Source organism: Triturus cristatus, chromosome 8, assembly GCF_964204655.1.
Source record: "Triturus cristatus chromosome 8, aTriCri1.1, whole genome shotgun sequence".
Taxonomy (NCBI): Eukaryota; Metazoa; Chordata; class Amphibia; order Caudata; family Salamandridae; genus Triturus; species Triturus cristatus.
This window is the reverse complement of record NC_140591.1, coordinates 241,487,607-241,505,642: the sequence shown is the minus strand read 5'-3', so window position 1 is coordinate 241,505,642 and position 18,036 is coordinate 241,487,607. Positions and strand designations below refer to the sequence as shown.

General features: G+C 40.1%; 1 protein-coding gene across 3 annotated transcripts in view; it reads right to left on the bottom strand.

Moving 5' to 3' along the window:
• ARHGAP42 (Rho GTPase activating protein 42) overlaps nucleotides 1–18,036 on the bottom strand; it is a 609,563-nt gene that overhangs the window by 134,949 nt on the left and 456,578 nt on the right. For 2 of the 3 annotated variants that reach the window (XM_085621436.1, XM_085621434.1), the window contains exons 8-10: nucleotides 14,236–14,365; nucleotides 11,087–11,187; nucleotides 7,464–7,576 (exon numbers count right to left, since the gene is read on the bottom strand). In XM_085621436.1, coding sequence (XP_085477562.1) covers nucleotides 7,464–7,576; nucleotides 11,087–11,187; nucleotides 14,236–14,365 — 344 coding nt within the window. The remainder of the gene's footprint in view (nucleotides 1–7,463; nucleotides 7,577–11,086; nucleotides 11,188–14,235; nucleotides 14,366–18,036) is intronic. The other variant, XM_085621435.1, reaches the window with a different exon arrangement.

Below are 18,036 nucleotides of genomic sequence, written 5' to 3'. Positions count from 1 at the left end.
AATATTGCATAGTTATACACTTGCAACAATAACCATATTAAATGTAAAGTTTCAGTAAACAGCCTGGTATCCACTAAAATGCTAATGTCTCTTTAAATTTGAATAAAACAAAATGACGTGCGTATCGTCGTGACCTAGGGCTGACAACACGCGTATGAAATTGACCAAGACGTGCGTGTCGTCGAGTAATGTGGTTTGTAGAATGCGCATGTATTAGAAATTGATGAGTGTGTCGTCGGGTAGATAAACTGACTGTACGGAATTAAATCCAAAGCGAGGCTAAACGCTGCATAGTCAATTATGTTACACGTACGTGAGCCCAATCCAAGATGGCGTCGCGTACTGTAACGTGATGACGTCCGCAGTAGGGGTGTGACACGCTTTGGCTCTGATGAAGTCTTAAACGCTACCAAGTGCGAACTTTGCGCTGGCTACCACAGGCAAATCCGGAAGCTCCGATGACCAACTGGCACACGTACCTTATAGGAGGGGACCTACTTGCAGGTAAAATTCTTTCGAATTGAATCTTCGCTTTTCCGCGATCAACTTCAAAGTCGGTGCGAGGTACGGGCGTGGGCATGCGGGTGGAGGACTCCCAGTCATCGCCAGATGAAACAAGGTTGGATTCATACAAGTAGACGATATTGGTTGAAGTAGTAGTAGTTTATTCACAATCCATCCACCCGTCACACGGAGCGTCCAGCCATACAGCCGTCCGGATAATCATTAACAGTATTCCCCGAACCCTGCAGCGGCGACGCTCCATGCTAGAGATCAGAGGGCATTCAAAGATATACACGAAGTGAATAATATGGCAGAACCAATATCACGCGCTGGTCGCTAGAGGAACGCCACCAGCGCGTGAGATATAAAGTCAGTGATAACATCAGTCCGACTGTTACAACAGGAGACCAGAAAATCCATTCTCCATGTTGGAGGCAGAGCTGGAAAACCTGCAGTATTAAATATAAATTTACCCTACTCGAGAAACCAATTTTGGGTGCGTTGCAATCCCTTCCTGAAAAGGAAAGGGGTCGCACAGGAGTTTGTGAATATTTCAGATATATATGTTAATGAATGTGCATAACCCTGAATCTGATTTTCAGTTTTAATTAACTTTTATAATGCTGGCAAATTGATGCTAAGTGAATGATGGGATAGATATGTTTGAATGAAATATGAATGTGTTATTTGAAACCCATAACAAATAAAATGTATAACACTGAAACAGTAGCCACATTTACAACAATAATGTGTTGCGAATTGCGCTAGTCTTCAATGCAGCATGATGTCTGTAGGACAGGCTAAACTCAGGCGAAACGGGGCAAGCTTCGTTTTTCTAAAATATTATGCTGGAAAACATTAAATAAGAGCCTGTTGTGGACTGCATGGGAAGGCTCTGATGTCCGGGAAGAACTAGGTCAGCACTGATATGTTAAAGGACAGCTCTGTACACCTTCAATGTTAGATTTAACACACTGAGGCACAACATGTTGTGCTTACAACCAACTTCCGTATTATCTGTCATTTTGGGTGGGGGGAATTTAAATTGCAATGTAAGCAATACTTCTGCAAACCTTTGCAGCTTTTCTGTTTTTTTGCAGCCACAGATTGAGGGCACTCATTTTGATGATTATCTGGAAATTGTGTTATTCAGATCCACCTTGGTCTAGAGAATTATTAACCAACTATTTTTTCCATATTTCTATTCAAACCTTTAACAGGTCTTTCATTTGTACATAATCCACAATAGGCCAAAATCCTTGACTTAGTCAAATCGCGTAATGTGTCGTAATTTGCATTAAAGCTCCAGCGAACCGCACTTGCATGAGAGAGGATCTGACAGTAAACTACAGACGTGTGAGTCATTGTCTTTGCTATTGCATTCTGACATGTATATAAACCTAGCAGTATCTCTACTAAAAGATTATATTCTGAGCAATATGATGAGGGCTGACAAGCGTTGATAACACATTCTCTCCGATGCGCAATGCCCCAGGGAGTGAAGCTTATTTACGAATAACATCACCCTACATTGGGAACCTACTGGAAACGCATCCTAAAATTAAATAAGAAACCTCCTACAATATCAAGGCAGGACATTCATCTTCCTTGGTAGACATTCCCACTTATGATCAATTTTGAAAATGATAAACAAGGTATTGAGTCGCTAGGATTGTTAAACCGACCTTGGGCACTGTATGCTCCTTCAAAAACAACTATTTCACCTGCAGCATCAAGGTAGTTCTACCACGTGTGACACTTAGATTAACTGTATTATTACAAAGTGTGCGCCCAGTTACAGCTATGCTACCCTACAAAATGTATTATTTCCTTGGATCTGAACAACGTATGTTTGATTAAAAAAATTAAGTTAGACTGACAATGTTTTTAAAAATAATAAGTCTGTGTTAGTTATTATTGCAGATCTGGTGTTAGCCGGTAATATCATTTTTACATTGATGGATAATTTTGACTTTACTGCACAAATTAAGAATTAGATTTGGTTTGCTGTACGGAATGTGGAATAATACTTTTCTAGCCAGGGATAATAACCGTGAAAAAGTGACACTATTGGATAAGAGAGAAACTTAAATTAACATGTGCTCCTGGTCTGCTGTGAGCTGAGATACGACTGCCAGTTCAAAGGTGTAATTTGACAAAGAGCAGAATAAGGAAGCAGAGCATTGAACCTCCTCAGCTATTAGGATCTGAATGGTCCTATTTAGGTTTCGCCTGCACAGTGCTTGAGCTGTGCTTGTGAAATTTATTGTATTTAATATAAATTTTAAAAGAGGTTGACATCCCACCCTTGCTTTTCATTGGTTTCAGTGCTCTTCAGTACTTTGCCTCTGTTTCTATTGGCTGTAGCATACCCTTTACTGTTGTTCCTCGTATGCTTCTCTCAGTCTTCTGAGGCCTAAGTACTCCTTTTCATCTGCATTGGTAGGTGGAACTTCTTTTATTCCATTTCATATGCACCTCGTTTCCTGTTTATTTTTACCTATTTCTCCCTGCATGCAAGCATTTGAAGCGTGCTTGTCGTCTACCGCGGATGCCTTGCTGAGGGTCTCAAAGGCTCCCCCTCTCTGTGAAGCCCGCTTGAGGGCGGCCTGTGCTTCAGAGTCACGCTGCGGGCGATGCTTCAAACTCCAGGTAGAGAAGGAATTAGGGGCTGAGCTACTGCCGGGGTCGAGTGGGCTGATCAACTGCTTTCCCCATGAGAGAGTGTTGGGTTCTGCAGTTTCTGTGAGGAGCGCACTCGTTGGCACTGCCGGCATTAGGACACGGCAGTTCCTTAGCGGCGACGCACTGTCACCACTCAGCCCTACACGCCATGACTCACACTAGGTCTGCGGGTGCCAAGCAACCTGGGCATTGGTCAACATCATATTCCTGTGGAAGTGAAGTAACACCAAAACATTCTTTTTTTTTTTTTAAATGTTCATTATGTATTTATTAAATTTTACAACAGACATTGTGATGGGACAAAATGCATTTACATAACTTAGCATATCTATCCCGCTGGGTATGGTATCCATTTGTAAATTGCAAGAGAAATAAGCAGCGGGGGAAGCGGGAGAGGAAGGGTAGAAGGAGACAACCAAGGGATAGAAAAATAACGTGGCCACTCAGGGATGATGCTCCTGTAGGATTATGATTAGAGCTGAAGTAAACACATCTGTTCAAATCAAATTAGTAAGGCACCCACTGACCACAATGGGGTATAGAAACGAATAGACATCAAGCAGGGGGAAAAACAGGTTGTGAAGTCCCCTATGTGAGAACGTCATGACAGGGGGTGTCCTCTATCGAATCACTGAGTGTTCTGAGATAATACCTTAGGGGAGACCAGATGTCTCTAGGTCAGGCTTGGGCAGGCTTCAGACCCCAGTATGCATCTAGCATTACCTAGCACAATGCTGCATCGCACAACCACCCTGCGTTTGGCAAGCAGAAGTAGCATCGCTGTTAGCCGATAAACATCAGGGGGGATCTCCTTGACCTATCCTAACAGGGCAACAAGAGGCGAGCCCTCCAAGGCATGGTCGGGGAAATTGGTAATGTCTTTAAACACTGTCGCCCAGAAGTCACGTACTTGAGGGAACACCCATGCCAAATGCAGAAAATCCACATGCGGCTCAGCAAATCACAGACAGCGTGGGTCCTTGACCAGTCCCATCTTCTCCAAAACATTATTTTTACTTGAGACAAACTTCTGCTGCAGGCCGGTCCCCTCCTTTCTGAAGTGGAGGCGGCTGGTGTGCAAGTCACCATATCTCTTGTAAAGGAAGCACCCACACTTTTGGTTTGCTGGACATTGATTCTGTTGGAACACATCCCTTTATTTTGAAAGAACGTGTTAACTGCCAAAACGCATCGCCCGCAATTGGCTTACTGACACAACATTGTTGGAGGTCATTAACTGCTTTTTAGAAACGACGTGTGGTCAAAGATGACTTTCTCCACACTAGCTGCATTACCACAATACTTTGGGATACACGTTGTTTGTCTACATCGAACCCGAGCGATCCCTTTATCACTGCCAGCCAGTGTGAATGTGGTGCGTGGAATATTCGTGTGGTGATGATGAATGGAAAGTTTGGGTTCCTGTGAGGTGAGGTGTGACAGTTGGAGTATGGGCAGAGCAGCAGGCAGGCTGCTCCTAGTGGGGCTGCTCAACATGAAGTTTCGAACCTGTAACTAAGACTAAATAAACCATCTTTAACTGGACTTCGGCTAATGGACTTCATCATTACATTTTGTCGACGAGGATGGGATAAAGACTTATGTAATAAAACTACATTCATCATCACCACACCAACATTCCACGCAGCACATTCAAACTAGCTAAGCAGCTAAGGAGAAAGGAACAGGAGAGAAAGATAAATACACATACAGGATACTACACTAATATATTTACCAATGGTTGTTTCCAGTTCTATTTACTTGAAAGCGGTTTCTAGATTAACTGGCTGCTTAAATCTGAAGAATTAAAAATCTATTATTTTTACATGCAAATAAATTCTGCATTTGTACTTTTCGGAGGAATATGTGGTGTCTGAGGGAGAATGCATCTTTGGGGGACTGCTCTCTTCCAGGCAGCAAATGCTCCTCCACTTTAAACTTTTCCCAGACATTCCTGTGGCTAGCCTAAATGTAAATTGGATATAACATGTCTTATGTCATTCAGAAGTCAAAGTGAAAGTTTTAGATGTGGGGTATATTTTTAAAAGAGTCTAGAATGTATTTTACCAATGGTACAATAGGAGGATTCCCTAAACACCTCTGTCTCACCATGTTCCTAATAGTTCTAAATCTGAAGTAAGAACACAATTGAAATGTTTTCTCCTGCAGCTATAGAGAAAACATCTTTGAAGTTTGCAGAACCTTCCACCTGAAGTCCTATGATAGAAATAATGTGTTCCAGGGTTGAAACCAGCCAGCTTCCAGTTCTTCCCTTCATGCAATTAGATGAATGGGCTTGCTGGAACAGGGTGCTTGCCCAAAGAAGGACTTTTTCTATTGCTAGCTGCTGATTGGACTGGGTCCTGGAAGCCAGAGGGAGCTTCTAGACTGTGTGGACTATGCAGTTACCTTAAAGTGTTGGAATCTAAAATGGACTGGACCCTGGTGTGTGCGGTGAGCTGGCCCCCTAAAGACTGGGTTATTTGTAAAGAACACTCCACAATATTTTACCCTACTTGCAGGGATCACAAGAGACCTGTACTGAAGATTTCTTGAACATCCCATAAAAAGAAATAACTTGTAGATTTAATTTTTGTTGGTCTCATATATCAAAATGTCCCCTGGAAGTTACTAATACTTGCAAGCTGGCATTGCTTCGGGCTTTGTCTGCTTGTAGTCGTTAAGACAGGATACACAGAAGAGACTTGATATGACTTACTGAAGCCCAAACTGATTGGTTTAAAAAGAGCTAAAATAGTGGCATGTTTAATGGCAGTGGGAAAAAGATAATGAATGGCTAAGAAATATAGTAAAGAGAGAGGAAACAGAGACGACTGGATCAATGTGTCTTGTATAAAGGCAGAGTAGCACAGTTATCATATTTAGGTAAGTATAAAAAGCTCAAAATCACAAAATTGGTAACAAGAATGGCATTGGTGCAGGAGACAGGGTTTGGTAGTTGAACAATTGGGAGTGAAAGCAGCACCACTAAGTCTATGTTGAGGTAAAATATTGTATATGGTGTAGAGCAAAATAGGAAGAATTGATATGGAAATAGCAGTAGAGGGTTTGAACAACCTGAGCAATGAATCAAGCAAATGAAAGTTGTTATTTGGGCTTTCTGTTGAAAGAAGAAACAGCGCAATAAGGAGAGCAGAGTAATGGCAGAAGGGGTCTGACATTTCTTTCAATGCCTCTCCCACATGAGCCATGACATGAGGCATTGGTGGGGCATAGGTAGGGCAATGCAAATGCTGTATAGGTTATACACTACAAGATTTCTTCTGTGACTGAAATTGAGGCACATGAAGATGAAGAACGTTTCCCAATATCAAGCAATATATGGAGCGTGAGATATGCAAAAAGAAATTCATGTGGTAATTCCCCATTTCTTAGTGGAAACCTCATAATGACAAGGAATCTTGCATTTGCTAATTACTAATACCCATAGGTTCAACAAGACTGGGCATGGGAATCCCAGTGCGGTGTCCCAAGTACCCTTTGAACTTAGTCTCCAAAGATTTCCTATTCTTATGCATCAGTTGTATTGCTTTGTTATGTTTTATCAGGTTTTTCGCAATTCTGTTCACCTCTTTCATTTCTGCTGGAAGGAACACCCACTCAAGTGTCTTATCTTTGTCTACAAAGGAACATTAACCCTGCACTCCCCCTCAGACACCCTCAATGCATTTCTTATCATACCTATTTTCTAAAATTTCATGTGTTCATCAACATGGTTATTTCCTCCCCAGTTCTGTATTGCCATTCCCAGCCTGTGGTTTCATGTCTGCAACATTTGATTTCCCCATTCTCAACATATGTATGCCAATGCATTGCTCATCTTAAGATTTATGGTACAGATCTCGTGTTGTCTTCGTTGCCTTTCTCTTGTCTGGTAAATATCCCTGTTTCCTTCTGAAATACAGAGGTTAGCACTATACGTAATTGCTTATACAACCATTGGTAGAAACATAGTTTGGTGTACTGAAAATAACTGGCTTTTTTTTATCTAATTGGGCCCATTTCACAAAATGTTTGTCAGTGAGTAAATGAGAGTTACAGAAATTCAATATTATGTTACAGCTAAGTAGGGAGTTCAACCCTGTTACTTGTTTTAAGTAAAACTTCATAAAATACACATCTCTCATGAGGTGTTAGTGTTTTTTGAGTGTTGGATTTTTAACTACATTTTTACCTCAAAGACATCGAATGTGAATTCAAACATGCTCAATAAGCAAAGCAAAGAACCAAAGAGTGAGGAACTAAGAACTGACCTTTCAACAACTTCTATATCAAAACAAAAACGTTTATCTATAGAATCCGTTTTCCGCCGTATGCAGGTTTTCAGTTTGAATACTTCGGGTGGACAGGGAACAAGACCATTCTGCTACAAAAGAGGAAAATAATGGAAAAGTCAAAAACAGAATTTCAAAACATTCGAATGCATTTATCTCAACAACATGTAAGATAAATATGATTCAGAGTTACTTAATTGCAAAACTGGCCTCCCAACTGCACAATTTAACAACTTCATTTCATTTAATCTTTATTTTGGTTGATGAAAGCATAAAAGTTTTTCAGAAGAATAAAACAGTACAAAGATTCCCACAGTACATCATTTTGAAAATAAAATACAATACTACTAATTCCACCGGATTCTACATGGGTTTGACTGACCAGTTTTGTGATGTTCTAAAGATATTTTAAATTTATACAATTTTACATAGTACTATTTGCCTAATTTTCCCTTCTAAAAAAACAGGTTTGAGGAATAAGCATATCAGGTCATTTAATAATACAACAATACAATTAAATAAATACCTTTAAAATAGTGTTTAAAAAGCTTATTTCATAAAAAGAATTTTACACATGATATATAAATCAATGTATATTTCATATTATAATCATAAAGTGCACGTGCCAGGCTAATTATAATTTTCCATTCACTTTGCAGCCTAAAGTTTTAAACCTTCCCTTTTCCTTATTAAGCTTACGTCAAACAAATACCTACTAACGCTAAAAACCACTGTTTGCGCGGTGTCAGATCGTAATAGTCTTTCAGCTTCATGGCAGGATCTAGTACCAAGTAAGCGACAAATCGGTTTTATCCATTTCTCCCTGCATCGCACATATGCTGAACAGAAGAACAGCTGATGTGTTTCATTCTCTATTGCACCTAAATCACATAAAACACATCTGCCCTCCTCTGCCCCGCCTGGCGCCCATTTCAAGGTATTCGACTTTATTTGCAAGATACCATAGCGATATTTCAGGTATAAAGATTTAGCTAGCTGCGGCTGTATTTCCTCTAAAAAGGGCTCAAAGTTCCAAACTGTTTTTATTTGGAGGAACCTTGATGTCAAAGATCCCACAGTTGAAGAATGGGACATAGAATCATGTATAAACGACCAATAAGTTTCCTTTAGAAGCTTTTTTGAGGTTGTTGTCAAGCCAGACGGCTCATCCCAAAAATGCCTAAGTCCCAGTTTAAAAACCAATCGTGAATGTGCTTTAACCAAATCAAGCCTACACCTTTATTAAGTCCTAGGATTTCCTCAAGGCCATCTCTATAATGGATAAGCTCTTCTTTGTACCACAGGCGAACCCAAAACAATAATGGTCGTAAGTTAGCCTGGTCATCCACACGATGAAAATTTAAATCCATCAATACAGGAGTCAGTGGTGTTCATATGGGGAGACTTAGTACTTTCCTAAGAAACTTATTTTCACCCACCTTGAACGTGTCATTCGTCACGGGGCCCCACAGCTCTGCCCCGTACAATGAAGCCGATTGCGCCTTGTATTTGTATACTTCAAGAGCCGGTGAAACTACTTTGGATGAACTACTTTCAATTTTCCTTATTAATGGGAAAGTGTTCTGGAGTAATATAGTTTTACTTTATTCTAGCTGAGGTCTCCAAGTCATTTTTGAATCCAAGGTGATACTTAAGTAATTAAAATCATGCACATACTCTATCTTCTGGTTATCCACAGTTAACTGCCATATATATTTTTAGTTTTACTGGGGTTTATTTCTGGCCCCTTGTCTTTGCAGTAGATCCCAAAAGAATTTATTAAGTTTTGCAAACCTATCGGTGTTTGGGAAATTAAAATCGTATCGTCAGCAAAGAGGAGTGCCGGTACTGGCACCCCACCCAGCCTAGGGGAATCATGATCACAACCCGAGAGGTAATTGACATACAACAAAAATAAAGTTGGGACTAAAACGCACCCCTCCTATGAACCCTAATTGGTTCAGTTAATTCACCTTGTGGGCCCCATCTGACCCTTGCTCAGTTATCCTCATGTAAACTTATTATCTGTAGAAGAATTTCCTTCGGGACCCATTGGTTTTTTAGGGACTTCCACAGCAGATTTCTGGGAATAAGGTCAAATGCTGCTTTTAAATCCACAAAGGCGATATACAAGTGACCCTTTCTAAATGTTTAACAACTTAAATAAAACACTTCATGTTGAGGCATACTTTGAAAAAGCTACAATGAAGACAAACTACTGTGCACATCTTGAGCATCATGGAAAGTAAATTTGCTATGCTTTAGGCAGTGTAAGCCAGATAATGACGAGAATCAGAACTAACTCAGGCCCTCAGTCTGGTGCAGTATTGTATACAGCGTGGGACATAGATTCGTGTTACAATAACTTTGGTCTACATTTTATTGATGCACACAGACTTTGTCAAGCAACTGAAGTGCTAGTACATGTGTGTGTGGGGGGTTACTGAAGTGCTAGTACATGTGTGTGGGGGGTTACTGAAGTGCTAGTACATGTGTGTATGGGGGTTACTGAAGTGCTAGTACATGTGTGTGGGGGGGTTACTGAAGTGCTAGTACATGTGTGTGGGGGTTACTGAAGTGCTAGTACATGTGTGTGTGGGGGGTTACATCTTCTTTGTACATGAAAAACAAACTCGTTTCCATCCTTCACTGAACTCTAAAAAAGCCGTTTTTACAAGTGTATAAAATGTACACTTGTGCAGGGATATATTCGCAGCTAACATTACACAAGAGTAGATTTGCTCCCGGGACCATGACTGTTAGTTCCAAGCCGGGGATGCCTTGAAATGTTGATGAAGACCCACAAACCTGCAACTGTGTGGGTGATGGTAAACGTTTACACAGCACAGTTACACCCCTGAAACATACAAGGCTGGAGTAAATTGGTTTTCAACACTGAAGTGATGGGTGCACCTACACTTTGTGGGGAAAGTAGGGTAAGGGATTTCTCCCAATGGCACATTAATTTTCCGAGAGGAGCTTTTTTAAACTTCATCAAGGGCAAATGACAATATTGCTAGGCATGTACAGATGCCTAAATCCATGCAAGGTTACGTTTATGAAGGCAACCAATCGCAACTTACTCAGACTACTTCTGAAAAATTCTGGTGATTTCCTCTAAAATCAAACAAAAATAAAAATACGAAAGTATGTTTTGATTTTTTGGTGAATCAGGATGGAAGAGGGCTTATTAATCTACAGTTACGATACCCAAAGACAATGTCCTACAAATAAATTTGCATGAAATGTGCAGTTGACATTTATAACGAATAGCAAAAGCCTGTATTTGTAGTTTCCAAGGTAATTGCTAAAGGTATGGAGTGGGTAAATATAATTTAACTGGTTGGAAAGTTTAAGTCTAACTTGCAGTCATACATTTAAAAAACATCATGATGGAGCGTTGTACAAATTCTCTTTTATAACATCGCACAGAGACTTTAAAAAAGGAACAAATCTAAAACTGAAAAGGAAAAAAAAATGTATCATAAAGTAAAACCTGGTCGCAGGAAAAAATAAACAAATGCAAACATCCATTTAGAATTTCCTAGGGCAAAAACGTTCCTGGTAAAGAAGATGAAATGCTCTGAAACTTGATTACTCACCACTTTTCCACCCGACTTTGCTTCGCAGATACTCATAGTGAAGGCTTTATTTGACTTGTCGTATGTACAGTAGTGCTTTGTCCATGTGAAACCAAGTGGTCCTACAAAGCAGAACAGACAATGTTCATCTATGTGTTATTGAAGTATGTTTGTATTCTGCAGAAGTGATAATGCATGTATGTTCTTAACAAGGTACTGAACGTTTGTTAATTTGTTTGCATAATTTATGGGAAAAGGTGACCTACCAACCCATGAAGTTATTTACCAAAGATGTACTTTTGTAGAAAGATTTTACATTTACAAATACAAACCCGATATTAGCTTCTGACTTAATGGGTGAAGTAGTCATGCTATTATTCAAATATGTAGCAGCTCGGTCTCTTAGTGGGTATGCTCAACTCACTAAACTAGGTTTGTAGATTGTAACTACATCTATGTACAACATGCAACGAAACCAGATTTGAGTCACGTTTCTGTACAAATCGAGAACTTTGCAACTGATCACAGGTTCCCATGGGTAAGTTGTTCCATGTGTCTTGTTGTTTTACAGAGAAGCTTCTACCGAACTAAGATTCTTTCACAATGAAGAGTGTTTTGGGAGCTCATAATAGTGTGTTCCAAGAAGCCTACTGCTGTACTCTATTGATCAAGGGGATTAACCAATATAGCCTTAGATCCCGCTGTAGCGGGCTCTACCGGACATTAAAGGCGCGCTCCATCCGGACAACAAGGGAGCAGGCCTTTAATGGCTGGTAGAGCTCGCTATGGAGGGCTCTAAGGCTATTAGAACATTCTGCCCCAAGAGGGCAGAATGTTCTAATTTGTAAAACGTAGGCCTCACAGAGCCTGAGTGGGTTGGAATCCCCTAGGACTCTGTGAGGCCTTTGTTCACAGCAACAGCTTTGAACAAACATTGGAATATTGGAACTACGGGCTTCTACCGACCATTAGAAGCCCGGAGCACTCCATTGTTTTCAATGGAGTTCCATACATTCCCATGTTCTAATGCTTTTGAGTGTTTTATGAGACAAGATACTTACTTCTTCCAGTAGATTTGCAGAGGTAGTTTTGGATTCCAAATTAGTTGGTCTTGAGTCCAATACAAAGAGATTCAGTATACATCAAATCTTTGTTGGATGTAATAAACTCCTCTTAATGCTACTAAATGGTAAAATTACATTTATACTTCTGTAAAGCCTAAATTATAAAAAGATAGATATTGTTTTTAGAGTAAGCAACTCTGGATTTCAAACTTTTTGGTTAAAAATACCTGGTTAATAAATGTGTTATTTCGCACAAAGTATTTATGGTAGGTCTTGGAGATGCTATCTCTGGGGGGTATTTACGCTCAAATTAGAGAAATTAATGTCTTTATTGCCACTTAGATGAATGACATTCCTTAAATGAGTGTGAAGTAGATGCTAAAATCAAGCCTTATTTTCCTATAGGATTTTTCCATACTAAAATATGATGGCCCTCTTTAGCAGTGCCCTGGAGGAAGGCACAATGTGTATCGCACCCAATAAAATCTGACACACCAAGGTTTGTAAAGTATTTGGTGTGATAAATATCACTTATCACAACTTTTTAACTATAAATGGAGCACAACATTCAAACATTGGTGTTTACTTCGCCAAGTTATTGTAACTGCCAGGCCTTTTACCATGTTAAATTCCACCATGTTTGACCAGACTAAATTGAATGGGCTTGCACAAGAATCAGAACTTATAATGAAAGCCACTGTGCTTTCAGTCCAAAAACTTAAAAATGACCAGTTGGTTAGTAAAGCCTATCCTGTTTTACAAGGGTTGTTTTTGTGATTCGATGGATCTGAAAGCAACAGGGCATGTACTGGCGGGAATGAATCCTGTGCACGATAATCAGTTTGCAATCACATAAATCGATTCTGTAAGGGTGGAGAACGGTATATGACGATTTGGTGATTTCATGTACAGGTACATATTCTAACATGGTACTAGGCAGTCGTTATAATAAGTTACGTAACACTAGAATGAACAAATTTTTTCAAATGTGACCAATTTGTTAAGGGAATAAACGTCAAAAGATGTACCATTTAATTGTTTAAAAAAATTATCTAGACATCTGAAATATTTGGAAGGCTACAGTGTGGTGTTTTATGGTGCAAGAAGCATAGATAACAAGAGGAAACTGAGCAACAGAGCAAAGATTCCACACTTTCGAAAGATTAATGGGGTATTACCGAAACAAACAATCAACTTCATCTTTCAAGATAGAATGCATTTTTCTAATCTCAAATCGTCCTTATACGGTATACATTGATAACAAACGTATGCCTATCTTCACAATATATCTTATTTCAAGATCTCACCCAGTTCCAAGAACTTGCTAAGACTTCCTGCATGAGTATTGAGTTGTTTTTTAAGTTATCAAGTTTTCTAAACGAACGCAGATCATCATCCATGTATTAAATGTACACATTAATTCTTGACAAAGGTCTTAATGCATAATGCAACAGATACTTTACCTAGAAGAGGAGAGTATCAGACACAGTATCCCACTCAAGATTACAGTGAGAGAGAGGTTGCCATTGAAGGAACATCTTCATTTGACTAAGACCTAGATGCTGCTGTTTTATAAGGGAAAATGTCAAATGTAATCGGTGGTTGGAGGAAAGGAGTGCTAGGAGTACAGCAAAAGACACTGGCTGGTAGACACCAATTTCCATACCATACAAAGAAACATGGTGTGGCCTTTGGTATTGTTTTATTAGTGTAAACCTAAAAAATAGCACTGCTTGGTGGTGTTTTCTCTATTTGAAAACATGCAAAGACCATGTTTAGAAGAAACAAGGAGGCAGTGAGAAAGACGTTTTTGTTCACATTACATACTGGGAAAATATCAATGTAGCCTGTCAAAGAGTCAAAGTTGATTGGTTAAAGAGTTGTATCTGGTTTCTTTTTCCACAATTAGTTCTGGATAAAGGCAATACCTCTGTATCCTTTCCAGCAGCACACCAATAAGGTAGACACCAAGCAGCGCAGAACATACCCTCAACAATCATTAAGTGAGATAGAGAAGAGTCACACGTTTTACCAAATTTGAAGACCTCAATTCGCCAACCAAAAGTCCTCGCAACATGAAGGTTTTAACTTTCTTTTATTACTTACGTTTCTCTTGCACACAGAGATACCCTTCCATTGTCCATTGACTGGGTGGTCTGTAATCCTGACTGGCAGATTTCATCCTTTGCATCAACTTTTCCACTTCCTGTCGCGTGCTTTCAAAATTATTTCGAGTCTTAAAAAACAGAAAACTCCCTTTCAATTTTGGTAAATGATGTTAAACACAAGGAACACTTGGCCAATTTAAGTATTTTTAGATAAGTTCACTGGATTTTTTAAAGGAAGCCTGGCATTCTCTGGTGCACGGACAGGAACAATGTATTTATTTTACGTTTCTCAGTCTTATGCTACTTCAATTCACAACATGTTGCAAAAGCATTACTTTTAGGACAGCAATAGAAACATGCGAAAATTGTACAAGAGAGAGCTCAAAGATGCAAGCATGAAAATCCCTAAAGCCTTGACCCCATTTTCGATTTTGCCCCCTCATTCCTCATGCCATCGCCTACCAATCACTGACCAGTAGGATATTATCACAATTAAGAGTCAGGCAATCAAATAATTTATGCCTAAGAGTGAGGATTATGTTACCTACCCTGCAGGCGTCCATTTAAAGCATGTAGTGCTGTTGATTCACATGCTGTGCACAATACTGCCATATAGTTCTGGGATCGGACATTTGCAACTTTTTTTTCTTCTAAGAAGCCTTTGGAGTCATGAGGTTCCATGGCTCCTCCTCTTTGTGGCAATGTGCATGGCCACTGGCTCCACTGTTAGATTGTTTTTAACACATCAGGTGCATATGGTAGTGGAGCTGGAAATAGTGCATAATGCTGACCATGCATTGTAAGTGTAAATAAAGAAAATATATATAATATAATCATAAGCAACAGTATCTGAGACAACCAATGACTTCCGGGGCAGTGGGTAGCTGCATGTGAATCTACAGCATTACATTCTACAAATAGGTGCCTACATGGTCAGTATCGTAATCAATGTGTAGCGTTTGTGTCTGTAGATTCACATTCTGTGCATAGACTGAAAAGCACTTTCCCTGTAGCAGTGGCTAGTCACTGGATGATGCACATGTTTGAAAAAGTTCTGAAAACGGCCTGTCCAAAACGTGCCTGTTCGGTTGCTAGGGCATCCACACAGTAGTATTTCTTAAATGGGTGTGGATTAGATCATGCGGCTGTTTTGCAGATGTCAGCTGTGGGAATGTTACCCAGATAGCCATATAAGCACCCTTTTTTCTAGTGAAGTGTGATATTAGCAGATCTGGTAATGTACTTCTTGCTTTGATGTAACATATCTGGATGCATCTAACTCTCCATCTAGGAGTACCTGCCTTAGATATTGTGTAGACCTTCCTTGATTTTGAGAAGGCAGCAAACAATTATTATGTTTTAAGGAAGTATTTAGTTCTGTCAATGTAACATTAGTGCTCTATTTACATCTATTTTATGAAGAGCTCCTTCCGCTACAGAATCTGGTTTGGGTAAGAAAACTGTTAACTAAATTGCTTCGTTCACGTGAAGAGAGGCCACAAATTTTGGCAAGAATTTAAGGTTGGTTTTAAGGACTACCCTATTTTGGTGTTCCTGAAAGAAAGGTTCTTCTAGAGTCTGTGAATGTATTTCACTGGCTCTTCTTAAGGAAGTTATTACTATCAACAAAGCAACTTCTCATGAGAGAAATTGAAGTTGACATGAATTTAAATATACAAAAGGAGGGTCCATGAGTCTTTAGGGCTCCAGACTGGAGCAAATGAGTTCCTTGTAGGTATTTTCCTCAATAAACCATCCAAGAATGCTAAACTTTGAAGAGTGATTGCTGCTCCTTGGTCTGTAGAGATAGTGCAGCAATATAGACTTGAACAGTAACCCTACTTTTTGTTTACAATGAGATGCGGCCACCGTGTAATCGCCCGAGGAGTTTCTGGGGTCTCTTTGCTCAATACTGTGCACGCCAAATGTCTAATCCTGTTGCTTCTGATGCCTAATTATTGCTAGGGTTGTTTTCGTTCCATGCAGACACTGATGTGTGTTGGCTGTTGTTGCTGACCCCCCTTTTCTTGCTGTAGGGGGTCTACTTGATAGTCTGGCACCCTGCTAACCAATATGTGCTATATTGCCTTCTCACCCCTTGACTCGCTTCATCACCTAAGGCGCTTTGCCTTGCCTGCCTTCTCTTTGCCCCCCAATCCCCTCCTTGTCAGTATTGTTTATTTGATCCAAGAACTGTGATACAAGCGATATGCATTTGTTTTCTATTGTTTATTGTCCTGTCTATTCTTTTCAGATATGTATTGATTTTTGTCTTTACTTTTATGTTTTGTATTTAATAATTTAATAAAAACAATTTATTTTTTTAAACTACTTTTTGTTAAGTGTAGGAGGTTGCATACCAGGTTATGTATTGTAGGCTGTAGGGGATCAATGTGTTGTGTATTTGTGTATTTAAGTAGTGGACAAAATCTCTTCCACATAGTCTTGCCTCCTTGAGGATGTCCATACATTTTGATGGTAATTTTAAGTAACAAAATTCAAGGACCTCAGAAGCCAGATTGCCAAATTGAGCTGTCTGGGATTTGGATGTCTGATTCTCCCTTGTTCCAAGATGAGAAGGTCCTGCCTCTTGAAAAGCGACTTGTGAGGGTCTACAGATAACTCTATTAGATTTGTGTGCCATGGAGGTCCTGCCTATGAGGGAGCTATTAAGATCAAGGTGAGAGACGTCTGCCTGAGCTTCCTCACCACATCTGGCATTAGTGGGAGAGGCAGAAAAACATAGGCAAAGATCCCTGACCAACTCATCTATAGTGCTTTGCCCTTGGACTGTGGGTGACAAAACCTGGAGGCGAAGTTTCCGCATTTTCCCTCCTGCGCCATGTCAAATACATCTAGGCCTGGTGTTCCTCAAAGTTTGAAGCAAAGGAATAGGACTTGTGGGTGGAGTTCCCATTCATGGACTTGTTGCTGTGTCCTGCTTAGGAAGTCGGCAAAGTTGTTGTCCACTCCTCTGCTAAGAGGTGAATGTGATTGTGAAGTGCCCAATTCCATATACTCTTTGCTAGCTGGGATAGTTGAAGAGAGTGGGTGCACTATTGCTGTAGGTAATACATGGCTGTTATACAGTCTATTTTTATGAGAACTGCTTTGTGCTGAATATTCTTGATATAAGATTTCAGCGCAAGTTGTATTGTTAGTATGTTGATGTCAAGCGTCTTTTGCTGAGCCGTCCACAACCCTTAAACTGTCAAATCCATCATGTGTGCCCACCACACTTTGAGTGGCATGTTTAAATTATTGGTCACTTGCTGTGTAGGAAAATAAAAGGTCTGCCCTGTAATAGGTAGTTGTTGCAGAGTGGTAGATCTTGGCCTGAATCAACACTAGACCCTCTAAACTGCCCTCTGCTAGTGACCAGTGGGATACAAGACACTCCTGCAATCGGCTCACGTGCAGTCTAGCATGTGAGACAAAGGCTATGCAGGAGGCCATCATGACTGGAAGACCCATTGCCCCCCTGACTTGCAGGTGATGATGTGGCTGAAAAAGAGCCAGTTGGTTCTAAAACTTCAGAACCCTCCTTGGATTGAGGTAGGCTTTGGCCATAACCAATTTGAGGACAGGGCCTAGATAAGGTTGACCCTGAAGTGGGTATAGCGGGGATTTTGTTGCATTTATTGCAAATCCTAGCCTATGGAGAAGATTGATTGTGGCTTGTGCATCTTTTATACACTTAGGTTTGTATGAACTCGCTGTCAGCCAGTCATGTAGATAAAGTAACACGTGAATGCTCTGTCTCCTTAGATGTGCAGCTACTACAGCTAGGCATTGTTTG